The sequence below is a fragment of the Lipotes vexillifer genome, unplaced genomic scaffold (genome assembly GCF_000442215.2).
Source record: "Lipotes vexillifer unplaced genomic scaffold, Lipotes_vexillifer_v1.1 scaffold297, whole genome shotgun sequence".
Classification (NCBI taxonomy): Eukaryota; Metazoa; Chordata; class Mammalia; order Artiodactyla; family Lipotidae; genus Lipotes; species Lipotes vexillifer.
The window spans coordinates 514,039-530,274 of record NW_006772098.1 but is presented as its reverse complement, the minus strand read 5'-3'; the positions used below and the strand labels follow the sequence as shown (position 1 = coordinate 530,274).

General features: G+C 39.0%; 1 protein-coding gene across 3 annotated transcripts in view; it reads left to right on the top strand.

The window, feature by feature from the left end:
* The window catches only part of PLXDC2 (plexin domain containing 2), a 413,295-nt gene that overhangs the window by 157,224 nt on the left and 239,835 nt on the right, over positions 1 to 16,236 (top strand). For all 3 annotated transcript variants that reach the window (XM_007447295.1, XM_007447296.1, XM_007447297.1), the window contains exon 2: positions 12,271 to 12,482. In XM_007447295.1, coding sequence (XP_007447357.1) covers positions 12,271 to 12,482 — 212 coding nt within the window. The remainder of the gene's footprint in view (positions 1 to 12,270; positions 12,483 to 16,236) is intronic.

The window sequence follows — 16,236 nt, the reverse complement described above, 5'->3', positions numbered from 1 at the left end:
AAAAACAAAAAAAAAAAAAAAAAAAAAAAAAAAGTACAATGCAGTTGTAAAGACACCAAAATTTCTTAACTAAAGTTACACTGATATTCCACTTTCTATTTCTCATCATTTTCCCAAATTTTTTTTTTTTTTTTTTTTTTTTTGGCGGTACGCGGGCCTCTCACTGTTGTGGCCTCTCCCTACCAATATTAGGACGCGCAGGCTCAGCGGCCATGGCTCACGGGCCCAGCCGCTCTGCAGCATGTGGGATCATCTGGGACCGGGGCACGAACCCATGTCCCCTGCATCGGCAGGTGGACTCTCAACCACTGCGCCACCAGGGAAACCCCGTTTTCCCAATTTTTGCCTTAAAGTTTCCCATTCTTATGAAAGAAACTATTTGGAACATGGTTTGTTTCTTTTTTTTAACTCAAAATCAAATGATTTTATTTAGAGAAATATTTTTTTCTGTGTCAAGGTATTTCACCCCTAATACTATCTTGAGTTAGTCTTAAGGGGAACTGTGCAAGTAAATGAATCATGCAAGTTGTCAGCTAGTAAATACTCAAGAGCGTCTTAATGAAGTGAGCACATCTTTGTATATAAAGTATTTCTTATTTAAATGTAAATAACAACGCGTCAGTTTTGTTTAAAGAATTATATGCTTTGTGCTGTAATATATTATTTATGAATCCTTGCTTCACAATACCTTTGATATTCAGAACCATCTTTCCTGTGATTTTTTTCATAGAGCATTTTTTTGTAAAGTTATTTGGAGATATCAAAGCTGAGTAGTTTTGCCCATTGCTTTGTGGTTCTAAGATCGTGTGAAGACATTGCATTAAATGTATGAATCAAATGTAAGAAGTAGAATAACTTGGGGGAAAATCACTTTGTTTTGCTGTATTAATCTCTGTGAACATTTTAAAGGACTTTGAAGTTAGAATGTTGTAACACAGATCTTTTACTTGATGAAAAGGGTGATTAAAAAATATAGGAAATTGCACAGAAATTGGTAGGGCTGCTTCTAATTTTCTCAAGAAATAACCCAACATATCTAAGTATATAAGGCTAAGAATTTTAAGCCGAAAAATGAGATTGTCTTAAGCAAGAGCAGCCATGATGGAAAACGCCATGTCACCACCCCAACTATATCATGACGTAGCTCAAGGAAACAGACTGTACAGCCTGGGCAGTTTTAGTGAACATTTATTATAATAACAAAAAGGAGCACAAAGATAAATAAAGACATGACACCTCCCCTGGCTAAGTTCATGATAGTTTGTGAAGGAATGGCATTTAATCAATAATTACACTATAATGAGAAGAACACAGCAATGGGTTTGATTAAAGTTTTATGAGTTCACATTAAAGTAACTCTGCCTAGGAAAATTATCTGTTGGTGATGATGAAAGGCTTCACCAAGTCAGACTGTTTGAACTTGACTTTCAAACAGTAGAGACTTGGGGCTTTTTTCCTTTGCTATAGAAGTAACACATTGTAGAAAATGTGTAAAATAAAGATATGTCAAAAGAACAAACCGAATAAAACTGGTTGCTTCCAACTTGCATAACACAGAGAAAACCACTAGTAATACTATAATGTATTTCTTTCTCTTTTAAATTTTGTGTATATGTATGTTTTTCCTTTTACCCAATTCAAATAATACTATATACAGTTTTTTATACTTATTCATAAATCTTTTTGCACATCTAAGAATATTTCCACAGTATCAAATCCTAGAAGACTTTTACTACTGATTTAAAATATGCACATATGAAATTTTGATTAAAATTGGAATCTCCCTACCAATATTAGAGAGTACAATACTCTCTAATAATAGCTTCAAGAAATTAGTCTATCAAATATCGACAAGTACAATTTTACAATAAATCTTTGTGAATGTAGTATATGAAAGAATTGTAATTTATTGTATTTCTCTGACTTCTTAAAATGTTAAATATTTTAATACATTTATTAGTATTTATATTTTCTTTGCTATGAATTATCTATTTATGGCATTTGCTCATTTTTTAAATTTGAGGACTAATCTTTTAAAAAATTTATTATGTAGGATATATACTTGCATATATTAAGATAAACTATATACAATTGCCATTTTATAGATCAAAAAATTGAATAGATATACATAGTATTAATTGCTATTGACATTTTTCCTGCTGGCCTTTTAAATTTATATAAAACTGAAATAGGATTGTTTTAATTTTCTGCTCAGCATTCTTTAATGGCTTTCCTTTGTGTTTGTGTGGTGCTCAAAGTTGAGCATCTTAAGCCTATATTTTGTTAACCCTGCATTATCAACCCTGGCAACAGCAGGAAGCCCCAAAATACAGAGTTTGTGGCTGTATTTTTCACCTTTAACCAGGAATGATATTCAACAGTTAACAGCTAATATTATCTGTTTAGTCATAATGGGAACAGATCAGGCCATAGGGCTGAGGCCAGATCTAGAGACCTTGTCAAACCAGGTGTTTATCCCTTAGTTGTTGGATTATGTGAAAGGCATTGCTCGTTATTTTGGGGGGGGAAGTAAGGAGTGTGGATGCAGTTAATCTGATAATTTGTTTAGATTGTACTTCAGAATCACATTTCAGAAAAATACTTCTGGTTTTGATTCTAAGAATGTGATGTGTCTTCTACTAACTAAAGTCATCTTCTCATAAAGAAACAGGCCCAGAGTAGTTGACTGAATTGCCTGAGGCTACGCAGCTCTAGCCTTAGGACCGTAACCTTCTAAAAAATTAAACGGTAGAGATAATTTTGTGATGAGGAAATTACAGGTGTTACTGGCTGCTTATCCAATTCCACACAAATCTCTGGAGGGCATTTAACCTGTAGAAATTCGGGGCTGTTTTGATAATGGTATGATTTATATGATTTAAATCAGATAAAAGTTACACAACATAATCTGATAGAAATACATGTGTTGTCTGTCATCTGTGGTCATTGGCTAAGTCAGCCTGGGCTGAACATTGGGTCATTATGGATCTGACCCCACAAACTGAATATGGTCTGATGACAATATACAGTGAGATTGAGTCTATCAGACATCTGGCAGCCATAATCTAATAGAAGGCCCTCAGTGGTCTGGGCCCCAGGCATTTGGACATCATCTTTGACATGGGGCACCATTATAACCATTGATTCCTTCTGGCCTGTTCTGGCTCAGAAGACTAAATTTTCCTTAGAGGCTGTTGGCCATCACTGGTCCTTGTTTACAGAATTTTCCATTTCCCTTGGCTGTCAGAGTCACACTTTTTATGCACTGGACTGAGCTTTTAGTGCAGAGCCCTTATTTTAAAATCAGCCATTCTGAATACAGGAAACAAGGGTAGTTGAGGATGGCTAATGATAAAGAGAAATGTTAAGGTATTTTACCAAATAGTTTCACTTTTTTATTGAGCTATGGAGACTCTAAAGTTCATGATGCATGGATTTTCACAAATTAAATAGTAAATCTGAAAACAAATGTGGAATACTTAATACATGATCCCAAATAGCCTAAAATATGTTAACAAGATATTTAGCTAGCAAGTAGATGGTAGACTTTTATAAGCTGGGAGGGACTATAAAAGCTATATAAAGCTGCCCCCTCTTATTTCACACACAGCAGGAGGTCACATACCTAAAAATTCCATGTGCTTTCTGGGTTCATGATGCTATGTTTTCTGCAGAAAATCCTAAGAACCTTATTAAAAGACTCTCAGATTTAATTAAATGCTATTTTCACTGTTTGTAGATTATTTGTAGACTATGACTAACATGGAAATAAGTTTATTCTCCAAATCTGACAGATTTATCTGAAAAATCAGTGGATGGCCTGAGTTCTCTGACAATCATCTTTTATTATAAAACAGGAGATTGTCGTCATGGTAAAACAAATGCTTGAGTCTACTTGAAGGAATTCAGTTTTTCTTTTAAATTTCTACTAGGCAGTTAATAGAAAATGCCCAATTAACAAGATTAATTATTTATTTTAAAGTACTTCCCAACATTTCAAGATATAATTAAAAAATATAATCAATATTAATGTGCTATTATTTTCTGCTATGTTTTTACGTTGGCTTTGTTTCGTTTCCTCACATTGGCAGTCAACTTGATGGGATATTTTATTCCTTATTTGTTTTCACATGCTGGATTATTTACATATTTTTGCCGTTTTAAATAGCGCCTTCTGTCTTATTTACTTTTCTTTTAGATTGTTTCTTTGTGCCGTATCATTAGGCTTTCTGATACATTGCTAATTTGATCCCTGAAAGATTAATCATAGGTAGATTAGATGATAGTCAAAACCAAGCCTGTGGATCAAGCTCTGGTTACCTTCCTAGTGTATCACTTACCATATCATATACATCAATTTCCTCATATGTAAAATGGGGTTAATAATAGTATTGATACATGCCACATACATTAATGTTTGCAAATGTTTAGAACAGTGCCTGACATTCTACCAACCCTAAATGAAGGTTAGTTATTATTAGTAATATTACTATTATTAACCCATTATTAGAAGCAATGCATAGAACACTTCTGCTTTATAACTGTTAACACAGTTTTATTCTTTCTCTTTATTTTTAATATTTTAGTAAATATGCAACAATACCTTAAAATTGTCTTAAATATTAACATTTGCTCATAAGGCTAATCATGTTTTCCATAGGATAATTAACCATTTTATATATAAAATTGAAATGTCTGCTTATTATTTTATTTAACAGTAAGATTAGAAAACTGTTAACAATTTTAACGTGTAACTGGTTTTGTGCATATTTTGGATTGAGTGTTTGGTTACATTTTCCCATTCCCTTTCATTTCCTGTGTACTTTTTCTTGAACTGGCTAATGTTCTTCACCAGAAAAACACTGTACGGTGACCAAGAACCCTGCAGTGATTCAGAAGTCAGAGAAGGGGAAGGGCGGAGAGTAAGGGGTATGCAGGCCACTTACATCTCGGCCTTAGGCCTTTATGATTCTCCTGCTCTGCGCCCCAGAGCCTGGACTCTTACGCTTCAAACTTGTAGAGTAGCCCTCCACTTGTTTCCCACTTTTCACTTAAAATGTCCTTGTTTCAACTGCTTCATAGCTTTTCAGTCTCACTGGCCATGCCCACATTCTTCAAAGACATGTGTTCTGTTTCTTACTGAGTTCATGAACCGGAAAGAACTGCAACCACGAGTGTTGCTGAACATCACCCAACTGGCCAGTGAGCTCTTGTTGAGTCAAACTCATATCCGATAAGGAGAAGCTGTTATAGATTTGTTTTCCCATGGTTTTTGCCTTCTTCCATCCTTTTATCTGACTGAGCAAGAAACATGGTTAAAATCTTAAGAAGCTGGACAACAGATCGCACACATAATCCTTTAAGATGCTGTCTCAGATGAGCAGCAACCTGGCCAGTCATTTGTTTACTCATTCATTCATTTGCTTTTCAGAAAACTTTGGATATTTATTATATGTCAATATCCATGTTTGTACTGATGGGACAAAAAATATAAATAAGATAGAAGTCCTGTTCTGAGACATCTCTGTGTCAGGAGTCTCCAAGGCCACCCTCAGGTGTGGTCATATGATAGGAGGAATCATAAGATTCAGCTGTGATTTGTTACAGCAAAAGGATACAAAGCAAAATTCATAAAAGGAAAAGGCACTTGGGGCATTTTTAATGTCTGGGGAAAGCAGGGCAGGTTTCCAAGAGCGCTCTCCAGCGGGAGTGCCTAGGAAGCATTTACTTCCACCAGCAACCAGTTGTGACAACACATGTGAAATACTGTCAACCAGGGAAGTTCATTAGAAACTCAGTGCCCAAGGTTTTTATTGGGAACTGTTCACATAACCACCTTTATCTACCGTGTACCAAAATTCCAGACTCCCAAAAGGAAGGCAGGTTGTCAGCATAAACAGTATCATTTGCCCAGGCAGTATAGCCACAGTGAGCCACTCTTATCTGTTAGGGGATGGTGGGAACCCTCCCCAAATCTTAGTTACCAGGCACCAGCCAAGGGCCAACCTTGCAAACAGGATTTTCTAAGGATAGCAGTCTCAGGCCTGCTGTGTTAAGTCTTTTCTGCACAATCTCACACTGAAGTGGGGATTGTTGGAAGAGTGTTTAAAGAGTCAGGTGAAAAGGGTTATTGGATTACAGAAGAAAACTCAATTAGCCCTGCCTGGAGGAGTCAAGGGGGGCTCCATTTACTGAGACAATATTTGAACTGGATCCTGAAGGAGTTGTGAGATATCCTAAAGCCCTGGAGTGAGGAAGGGCTTTCCGCCATGCAAAGGTATTCACTGCAGGTAAAGAGATGATTGAGAAATTCTGTGTGGTGGGAGCATAGAGCCTGATGGGGGAGGCAGAGACAGGGAAGAGTGGTTAGAATAAGGGCATGAGGTGTTTTATAGTTTTGTTGGGTGGTAAGGAGCCTTAGAGGTTTTAATCAGAAGAGAGAAGTGAATAAATCTGAAAGGTATCTCTGATAGCAGATGGAGAAAAGGTTGGAGAAGGTAGAGTTTGAAGAAAGTAACACCAGGTAGGAGGCAAGAGATGGTGAAGACATGACCTGTGGTAGGGCTAGAGCACGGGGCAGTGGTCCTCAACCAGGGGGACACAAAGGATCATGTGGGAAGCTTAACAAGAAAATGATGTCCAGGTCCCACTCAAACCCTTTAATGTCTCTCGACAAAACATTCTGTCTGCTTTCTCTTCTTTAGCTATCTTACTCTGTAATGCTATCAGTCAAAATCTCCAAGTCCACTACATAGACAGTTCATTATTGGACAGAACCAAGAATATAACCATTTGTATGGAATTTCCTCTTCATTTCCGTAATAAACTGAGATGTGAAGCCATATGGCAGTCTACCTTAGCCGAATAATTTTATCTATTGTCAGATGAATCTAGCCAGAAAATCTGTTTGCAGTAAAAAGTCTTAACATTTTTGCAGAGGATCCACAAGAATGATTTGGTTCATTTGTGAAGTGCAGACCAAAGTGCATGTCAAAAGGTGCAGTCATAATGGATCCTCATTACACAAGATGCATGTCAATTTATGTGGTTACTCCTTGGTCATTCAACATATATTGTAGGTACGGTTTGTATGCAAGACTCAAGAAATACAGTTAAAGATGCATTCAACTATTAGCTAGATATAAGGTATTTAAATAAAATCATTAGGATAAGACACAAATATAAACACATCCAACCCAGAACAGCTTTCTTCCCTTTTGTTTTTATTTTAAATGATTTTATTTTATAGTAGATGATAGCACAAAAGAGACTTGCAAGGTTTGCAAAGAATGTGAAGATGTACGTGAGTTTCTTATTTTACTCTCAGATTAACTAGACATTATTGGGTTTCATAATGATGGTCTATTTGAAATGTAATGAAATACCTTCTTCAGTAATACTTTATCTGCTATTTTTATCAAATAAAGTATTTCAAGAATGTGTTAAGGTCAATTACTATATTAAATATACAAAAATATGCCTTTTTGCTTTCTCTCCTTATATCCAAATGGAAGTCCTTAGATACATTTAATGTTTTCATGAGCTATGTGATTAACAACTATAGCAAAATATGTTGGCGAAAATTATCTTTGAAAGTTTTCCATCAGTGGTTTAATTAACATACAGTAGACAGAAAGCAGACAATCTGTTCAACCAGACTATTCAAAGATCCCTCCTATTGCTTTTGTTTTCGCTACAGCTGGGAAGGGAAAAATTATATTACATATATCCCTTCATCTTTCTTCTGAATGATTTGTTTTGGTGGTGGTTTAAAGGGTCATTTGAAATATTTTTATGAGTTAGAAAGCCCATGAAGTGCATAGGAGTAATTTACAATGTAGATAACAAGGCTGTGGTTTTGCCAGTTTTTCTCAGTCTTTATTTCTGGAAGCATCAATTTTTGACTTGTTTTATCTTCTCTAAAAATCATTCTGAAATGGGTTAAAAATCTAAGCCAATTTCATACTTTAGTCTTGATGAACCATGTACTACTGAATTACGAGCAAATAGGAATGTTTCCTCTATGTATGATTGGGTAGTCTTGCTTATTCATAACCTAATCAGAGAAAAAGAATTAGATATAAAATAGCAACCCAAAGAAAATTCACAGAGGCTAGGCACTAAAGCTCACAAATTTTCACATTGGAAAACCCTCAGTTCCTTCCTTAGATTTTGTTTACTCTTTACAGTCAGAGCCAGCAAGTGACTGAGTAATCAGTTTACAAAGTTTACGGTAGTAAATTCTAGAAGGAGCAAGCATGTCCATCATGGAGGCAAACTAATCAACGGCTGTAATAGCAATTAATACAACAGTAAAGTAAGCAAAAAAAAAAAAATCATAAAACACTGCCAAAAAGTGAAAAACAAACACCAAAACCCACAGCTGTCTGGAGACTTACCCTTGTAAATGCTAGAGGAAACATTTATGCTTGTTTTATACGGGAGGCCTACCTGTCTGTTAAATTCACCTTCCCCAATAATCTAGCTAAAAATGAGTTGGAATGTTCATCACAAAATCAAGAGTTTGACACACTAATCAGACTTCCCAAATTTCAACTTAAGTGGTGTTAGAAGATAAACTGAAGCATATTCAACATTTTAAGAGTTTACCTGACTGAAAATCAATTTCAGTGGGGCAGCACAAACCAGAAGTGGTTAGAACACTCCAAGAACCCCAACGAGGGGAGAGATTTTATAGAGAAAAGGCACAAGAAAACAAGGAAATTATTTGATTGGCTGTAGCTTAAGTGTTTGCCTGATTCTGAAAAGTCTAGTTGTAAGTTTGTGACTGGTTGTCCTTAGGTTTTTTTTTTTTTTTTTTTTTTTTTTTTTGCAGTACACGGGCCTCTCCCCGCTGTGGCCTCTCCTATTGCAGAGCACAGGCTCCGGACACACAGGCTCAGCGGCCATGGCTCACGGGCCCAGCCGCTCCGCGGCATGTGGGATCCTCCCGGACCGGGGCACGAACCCGTGTCCCCTGCATCGGCAGGCGGACTCTCAACCAGTGCGCCACCAGGGAAGCACTGTCCTTAGGTTTTGATTTCTTAATCTTGAGGCAGCCGCAGGCTCAGGTTTGAGCTTGCTTACGTAGGCTGCTAAGGTTTTAGAGCCACCTCAGTCTGATGGCCTCCTTGTTTAGTTTAGCAGTGGGGAATATGGACTTTATCCTCCCTAAGTTTTGAAGCTCCTTCTTAGGGTAAGAAGGTGGGAAGAAAATGAGAAAGGGCAATCAAAGACGAGAACTAGACTTCCTCTGCAGACAGCTCCTCCAGTGTTAGTTGCTTCGTCTACTCTGTGCTCTGTGCCAGGGCCACAGGGGCTAGTGTTATGTTACTGGCCTAACAGGCATCATGAAAAGTACTATGTTTTGTCCTATGTTATAAAAATCTAAAAGGACAATGGTAAAATTAACATCAGGCAATTAATATCCAATGATAACATCTATTTTAAAGAAACCAACAGTTGACAACTTCTTTGGAGATTTGGGATTGTTTTTTTTTCTGGTTTACATTATAAAGAACTGAGAAACCTCTGGCTGGAGACTTTCCCTTTCTGTGATTTTTTTAAAAAATATTTTTATATCTAGGACTGTTTAATCCATTGACTACATGATATTTGCTATCTTTCTTTTCTGCACTGACATTCTAATAAGGATCCTGTAGATTTTCAGTTGCTCCTACATGATTGTTTGTATTCAGATAGCCACCACCCCTAGTGCAAGGTGAATGCACAGCTCTAAAGTTTAATCTGAGTGTTGTGCTACGAGGCCTTATCTGGTTGTTATAAAACTTTATTGTGTACTTTTGTTGTAAGCTGCCTCATATATTTTTGGTAATGAGGCAGGATATATAAATAAAGCAAATAAAATTGCTTTATGTAGCTTTGCCTAGAATCATAAGTCTTAGAGCCTGGCACATACTCAGGAAAAGCTGTCTGCTTTTGCAGGTAAGGTATTTTCATTTCCATTTGAAATATAGGGTAACTAAAGCACAGAGAGTTTTGTAAATCATGCAATATCCCCTATTCAGCAAACCTAACAGAAAGAATTCTACCCCAGGTCTCCTGAATCCTTGTACAGTATTTCTTCTGTACTTAATTGTGCCTGGTCCTATCATTTTTGCTCCAAAGAGACTGTCTACAATTTATTCATTCATTTGGTCAGTCAACAAACATTTATTGAGCATTATTCAATGTCCAGTGGGGACAGCACCTTAAAAAAGAAAAATTTTCAGGCCTTCCCTGGTGGTGCAGTGGTTTAGAATCTGCCAGCCAGTGCAAGGGACACGGGTTGGAGCACTGGTCTGGGAAGATCCCACATGCTGCAGAGCAGCTAAGCTTGTGCACCACAACTACTGAGCCTGCTCCCCAGAGCTACAACTATTGAGCTTGCATGCCACAACTACTGAAGCCCGCATGCCTAGAGCCCGTGTTCCACAACAAGAGAAGCCATCACAATGAGAAGACCGCGCACCGCAACGAAGACCCAATGCAGCCAAAAATAAATAAATTTATAACAAACAAACAAAAAAGAAACATTTTCTGTAAAATACTCATCAGACATACGTATTGAACATTTACTGTGTGGAAGGTGGGAGGGGACCATGATAAACCCTCTATGTACCTGGATTTTTTCCTAGCCTACAACTAGCTATTCTGTGAATTGAGCACAGTGCTACATTTTCTGGCTCTAGGGTTCCTTTCTGTGGAATTTTTGGCCATTTCCATCTCCGTGACTCTTTTACGCTCTAATATTCTACAAGCCCATGGAAAAGTCTAGATTGCCAACATGTGGTAGTGCATCACTCTAGACTGTATCCAATAAGGCTTTAGGCAGTGGCAGATCATTTAAATTCACAGTGAAATCAAAGAATAGCCCCTCTAGAAGAATGATTAGCATCTTTCTGAGTTCAAAGGGAGATATTTTAGACCATTTGCATGTGATTAGTAGTGGAAGCCTTAACTTGGTTATTAGAGTTCTAAGTAACTGATTTAATGGTATTATAAGCTTCATTAAATACATTTTTGTTTCTTGGAAGGTTCTTGTATTGATGGGAACCTCGCAGCTGTAATTAAATCACTGCTCTCTTAGCCCTTTTTGAACCCATATCCTGCCAGTTGTAAAGCCTGTCAATTCGTATCTTTTGGTAATAGTTGCCTAGGGGAGAACTGTTCTTGGTCAGACACTGAATTTCCCATACTTGTGGAACACCTTCCCCTGCTGACCCACTGAAATGAAAGACTAGGAGTAATGATTAAATCTAATTTTCCCTCCTGTAGTAGCAGAATGAGCTGGGTCAGCAAGGCCAGTCCCTGCAGATGGCTTTAAAATACCTTTGTGATTTGATCTCCTTGCCTTACCATCCATTTCTCTAAGTGCCTATCACTGTCATCCTTTACCACCCTGACAAGATTCCAAGGTGAGAACAGCTCAAATGAACAAGAGCGTTTGTGATGCCTCCCGAGGACGTGGCTTATTAAATGAGTCCGGCAATGAACCAAGTCTGACTTGTGAGCTACAAGGCAGGTTAGCACGTTTGCACAAAGTTCATTCCATGTATTATTTAACCCATTCAAATGCTCTGTTTTCTCTCTGCTGCCCAGCATAACTCACATGAAATAATATAAACTCACAAGTTATTAATGTCTGATTTGTATTTTCAAATGTGCTGGGAATCATTTAGTTTCATTCCTTTGTTTGGATTGTAGCTTGTTTTATCAGAACAACTGGAGAATGTTTATGAAGGGTGTGTGTGAAGGGCGGGCAAGGAAGGGAATAAAAGTGCATTACTTGGGCTTCCCTGGTGGCGCAGTGCTTGAGAGTCCGCCTGCCGATGCAGGAGACGCGGGTTCGTGCCCCGTTTCGGGAAGATCCCACATGCCGTGGAGCGGCTGGGCCCGTGAGCCATGGCCACTGAGCCTACGCGTCCGGAGCCTGTGCTTCGCAAATGGGAGAGGCCACAACAGTGAGAGGCCCGCATAACGCAAGAAAAAAAAAAAAAAAGTGCATTACTTTAGGGCTGCATATCTATTTTAGGGACTCTGCTGGATCTGCACATTAACCATTGTCACGACTTATCATGGTGTGTCCTAAAATTGCATTCTACTCAGAGATGTTCATACCAACTCAAAAATATTACAGTTAAACAGATTTCACTGTTACGAGTTAGTTTCCTCTTCTTATGACTAGCAGAATATTTTTCTTCTCTATTAGAAAGCATACAAATGATGCATAACAGGTGGTAAATCGTTATTTTTTTTTCTTTCCAACAGATGGGCACTATCAGGTTGCTCAGGCCTTCCCACAAACAGAAGAGGAGGTGGAGGTGGATTCCCATGCATTCAGCCACCGGTGGAAAAGGCACTTGGATTCTCTCAAGGCGGTAGACTCAAACCGAGCCAGCCTGGGCCAAGACCCCCCAGAGCCCAGAGGCTTCACGGACCTGCTCCTGGACGACGGGCAGGACAACACCACCCAGATTGAGGTCGGTCAATGATCTGGGTAATTGAAATGGATTAATAAGTATATTGCTTACAAGGCACCCAACTTCCACATATATATCAATATTTATAAGCTGTCCCTTTGGCTCAATCTGGAACTTTTGGACTTTTTTGTAGAGAATCACTTTAATTCATTAAGAAATAATTAATTTGTTAATATTCAGGAATTCAATAAGTAATTATAATTATGTTAAATAAATAAAATAAATAATAGCTAAGCCATTTAATCACCCACAAATGCACTTACTCAGGAAACAGACAAACATGAGCTTGCTGTGATGACGTCAGTGAGGAGACACAAAGGGAAATACAGTCCATCTCCTGCCTGCAAGGAGATGATTGTATAACAGGGTCAGAAAGTCTAAACGCCGTAACCAACTCATCCCTATGCCATGTGATATGCGCAAAAGTATATATAGGCCAGTGTGGCGTAGAGGAGGGGGTGATCATCTGCTTGGGATTAGGGGATGGGCTGTTGTCAAAGAGACCTAGGAGTGGTCATTTAGGCTCGGGCTCGGCAGATTGAGAGGCGCTCACCAGGTTGACAATTTGTCGATGGTAAAAGAGAAGATTGCTGGCAGAACGAATTACATCTGCAAAGGCTGAGTCTTAGAACGGCATGGCATGAGGAGGAGTCTTGCATGGTGACCAACTGTCCCAGTTTACCTGGGACTGAGGGGTTTCCTGGGATGTAGAACTTTCAGTGCCTAAAATGGGGCAGTTCTGGGCAAACTGATGGTTGGTCACTATTACTGTACATAATTCTTTGTGATAATTGGAGCCACAAATTGGAAAGAGAAGGCGGTTGGAGGTGGGTTTGGCGAGTAGGGAAGGCTTCTGAAGGCACATTCTAGGCAGATTTTGGGGTTGCCCAGAGGCCTCAAGGGTGGTATTGCATTGCTTAAGTTTCCATAGTCCTTAGCATTGCAAATCCTAAAATATGATCTTGTTAGTATACTAGATATAACAGATACAAACAAGTGAATCTTACGGAACTAAGCAAAAACCATTCAAATGAGAACAGAAGCTATTTATTCAGTTTGTTGTAGCAAGGGAGTGAGCCTCTGTCACTTGCCTTTGGCAGAGACTCAAAAGCAGGCAGGGGAGTGGGAAAGTTTTTCCGTTAAAAAAAGAGCAGGCTCCAGGTGTGCTCTGATTAGAGGTTGTTGGCACGGCGAAGCTGGAGGTGGGCTAATCAGAAGCCGAGCATCTCATGTGATTGGGGAGCATATATGGCTTTCTGTGGTTGGTCCAGAGTTGGGCATAGGGACGAAAAAATAGAGAAACCATCAGTTATTAATCAAGTCCTGCCCCTTCTGGGCCGATTGCTGCCAGGATTGTGTTTTGGCTCCCTGGACTGGTTGCTCTAGAGGTTGGGGTCAGAGTTCTGTTGTTATCCATGGTCTGGACATTGTCCGTTTGTATATTCTCTCAATCTGAATTAGTTCCTACTATGTCCCAGGTAACAGGTTTCTATTTTAAAGAACCAGGCAGCATTCTTTTTACTGCCCTGAAATACTCATTATTTAGGAAAAGAACTCAACTTCATGAAACAGATATGACATAGTTCTGCAGATGGTATCAAAGCATCATTTTGTTCCCTCACGGTGAGAGGAATCTTCCGAACTGAAGCACAGGCCATTGGGATTCTCTTTACGTGAGAGCCCGAAGATTTTCAAAACCCCTCTCCATCTCCTTAGTTAGTTTGTGACTCTGGTGGTCCCTGACTGCCCCCGTCAGGCCCTTAACAGACAACAGAGGATGTGCCAGGAGCAGAAGTCATATCATGTCTGGAAGAGGCTTTTCTGACTCCTGCAGAGTATCTGCTATTTTGGCAACAATGTCGTGGTAACAACTAAGGGTAGGCAACACAATTCCTCCCTGGGCTGCCCTTTAGCCAGGGTGCAGCATAAAGAAAGGAGAGCTGAACAGAAGCAGAGATGTTTCCTCTTTGCCCAGGGCTAGTAACCTATTGAGATTAAAGGGAGAGAACACAGACTCCCAGAACTCTGTGATCTCCATGCAGGATGCTGAATTTTTCTAATCATTTGTAAAATAGAAAATCCTTTTGCTCAGGGATACATTAACACTCCCCCAAATATCAATACAATTCTAGTTGTTGGTATAGCCATGATTTTGTTATTCAGCCAGTTTTTCTCTTTTTCTTCCTTAATAGAGGGAGACCATGTAATGTCAGAGATTTTGAATCAGTAAAAAGGAGGAAGGATGATGCAGGGAGCTATTCACTGAGCACTCACTTGGTGCTAAGACCTGCCAGGTGCTGTATGGTCATCATCTTGTCTGGTCCCTACATCAGCCTGCTGAGATATGCATCCCCAGTTTCACTGGCTAATCTCAGTGATTAACATGAGGGTACTTTCAGTTTTAGGTTGAGTATTTTTCCTAAGGTCTCTCATTAATGAGTAAAGGGCTGGCATTCAAACCCAGGACTGCCCACCTCTCAAGATTTAGCCTTACTACTTGGCTTTGCTTCCTCTAATATAAGGAAAAATAAATGGCTGTTTGATTATGTAATGATTTTGGATAACTGTAGCACCTGAATATCGATAGAGTAACTTCAGGGTTTCAATCTGGCTGAAAGGGGACTCGTCTTGAAGCTAGATTTCATAACAAGAGGACTGCTTTTATTTTGAGTTTATTTTTATGGGGTGCTGGGGATTGATGGAGATTATTGGGGATCTAAAGTCCCATAAGTCACCCCTCGGCACCACCACTAGTTCTGGAAGCAGAAGCCTACATCTGAAACTTCTCTGTAAAGTTTACTTATCCTGGCCCTTGAAATAGTATTTTTGAAAACTGTTGCGTCTCTTTTGGGGAAAATACTTTTGCCTGATTGAGTTAAATGGAAATAAGAAAGAAAGGAAGCAAATGGTTATAGAGTGATTGCTCTGTGCTGGGCATCGTGACAAGATCTCTCTTATGTTTTAGGAATAGCATTTTGATTTATGTTGCTTAATATAAGCAATGAGCATGAACGACTGTGTATGCTTTTGCCTTTTAGAAGCTTCCAGAGTCGATGTCAGGAATCAGAATTATTTGGCCTGAGAGCCCTGATTGTAGCAGTGGCTGTTAAAATAATTTGTATCCCAGTGAGACTTAAACCACCCAGAAAGGGATTCCTGTGCCTGTTCTCCCCAACTTCTGCCATTGTCTAGACTTTGTATCCCACTTTCACTGAACAAAGACAAAAACAAAAGACAATGGCATATTTACTATTTTGGCACAAATTCACTCTGAAATAAACAAAAGCTGTTATTTTCTTAACTTGGTACTTGACAGTATTTTTTCTGGCTCTGCCCAAGAACAGATCATGGAGGGATTGTAAAACATAGTATCCCAGTTAAAGAATCTTCCAAGTGAAGTTTCAATGCTGTTGTCATTGTTTTCTTTCTTGCATATTCTTTTCGTGAAGATATAAAGATGTTTTGAAACAGTTTGTATTTCCTGATGAATAAGTGGGGACTCGATATGTGGCAAGTGCCACTGTTGATCTGCATTTTATTTTACATGAGACCTTTATTCTTGTACCTCCTCTGTTCATGTGGATGTATAACCACTTGGGCAAGTCAAAAGAAGAGTACTGGGCTTCCCTGGTGGCGCAGTGGTTGAGAGTCCGCCTGCCGATGCAGGGGCGACGGGTTCGTGCCCCGGTCCGGGAGGATCCCACATGCCATGGAGCAGCTGGGCCCGTGAGCCATGGCCGCTGAGCCTGCGCGT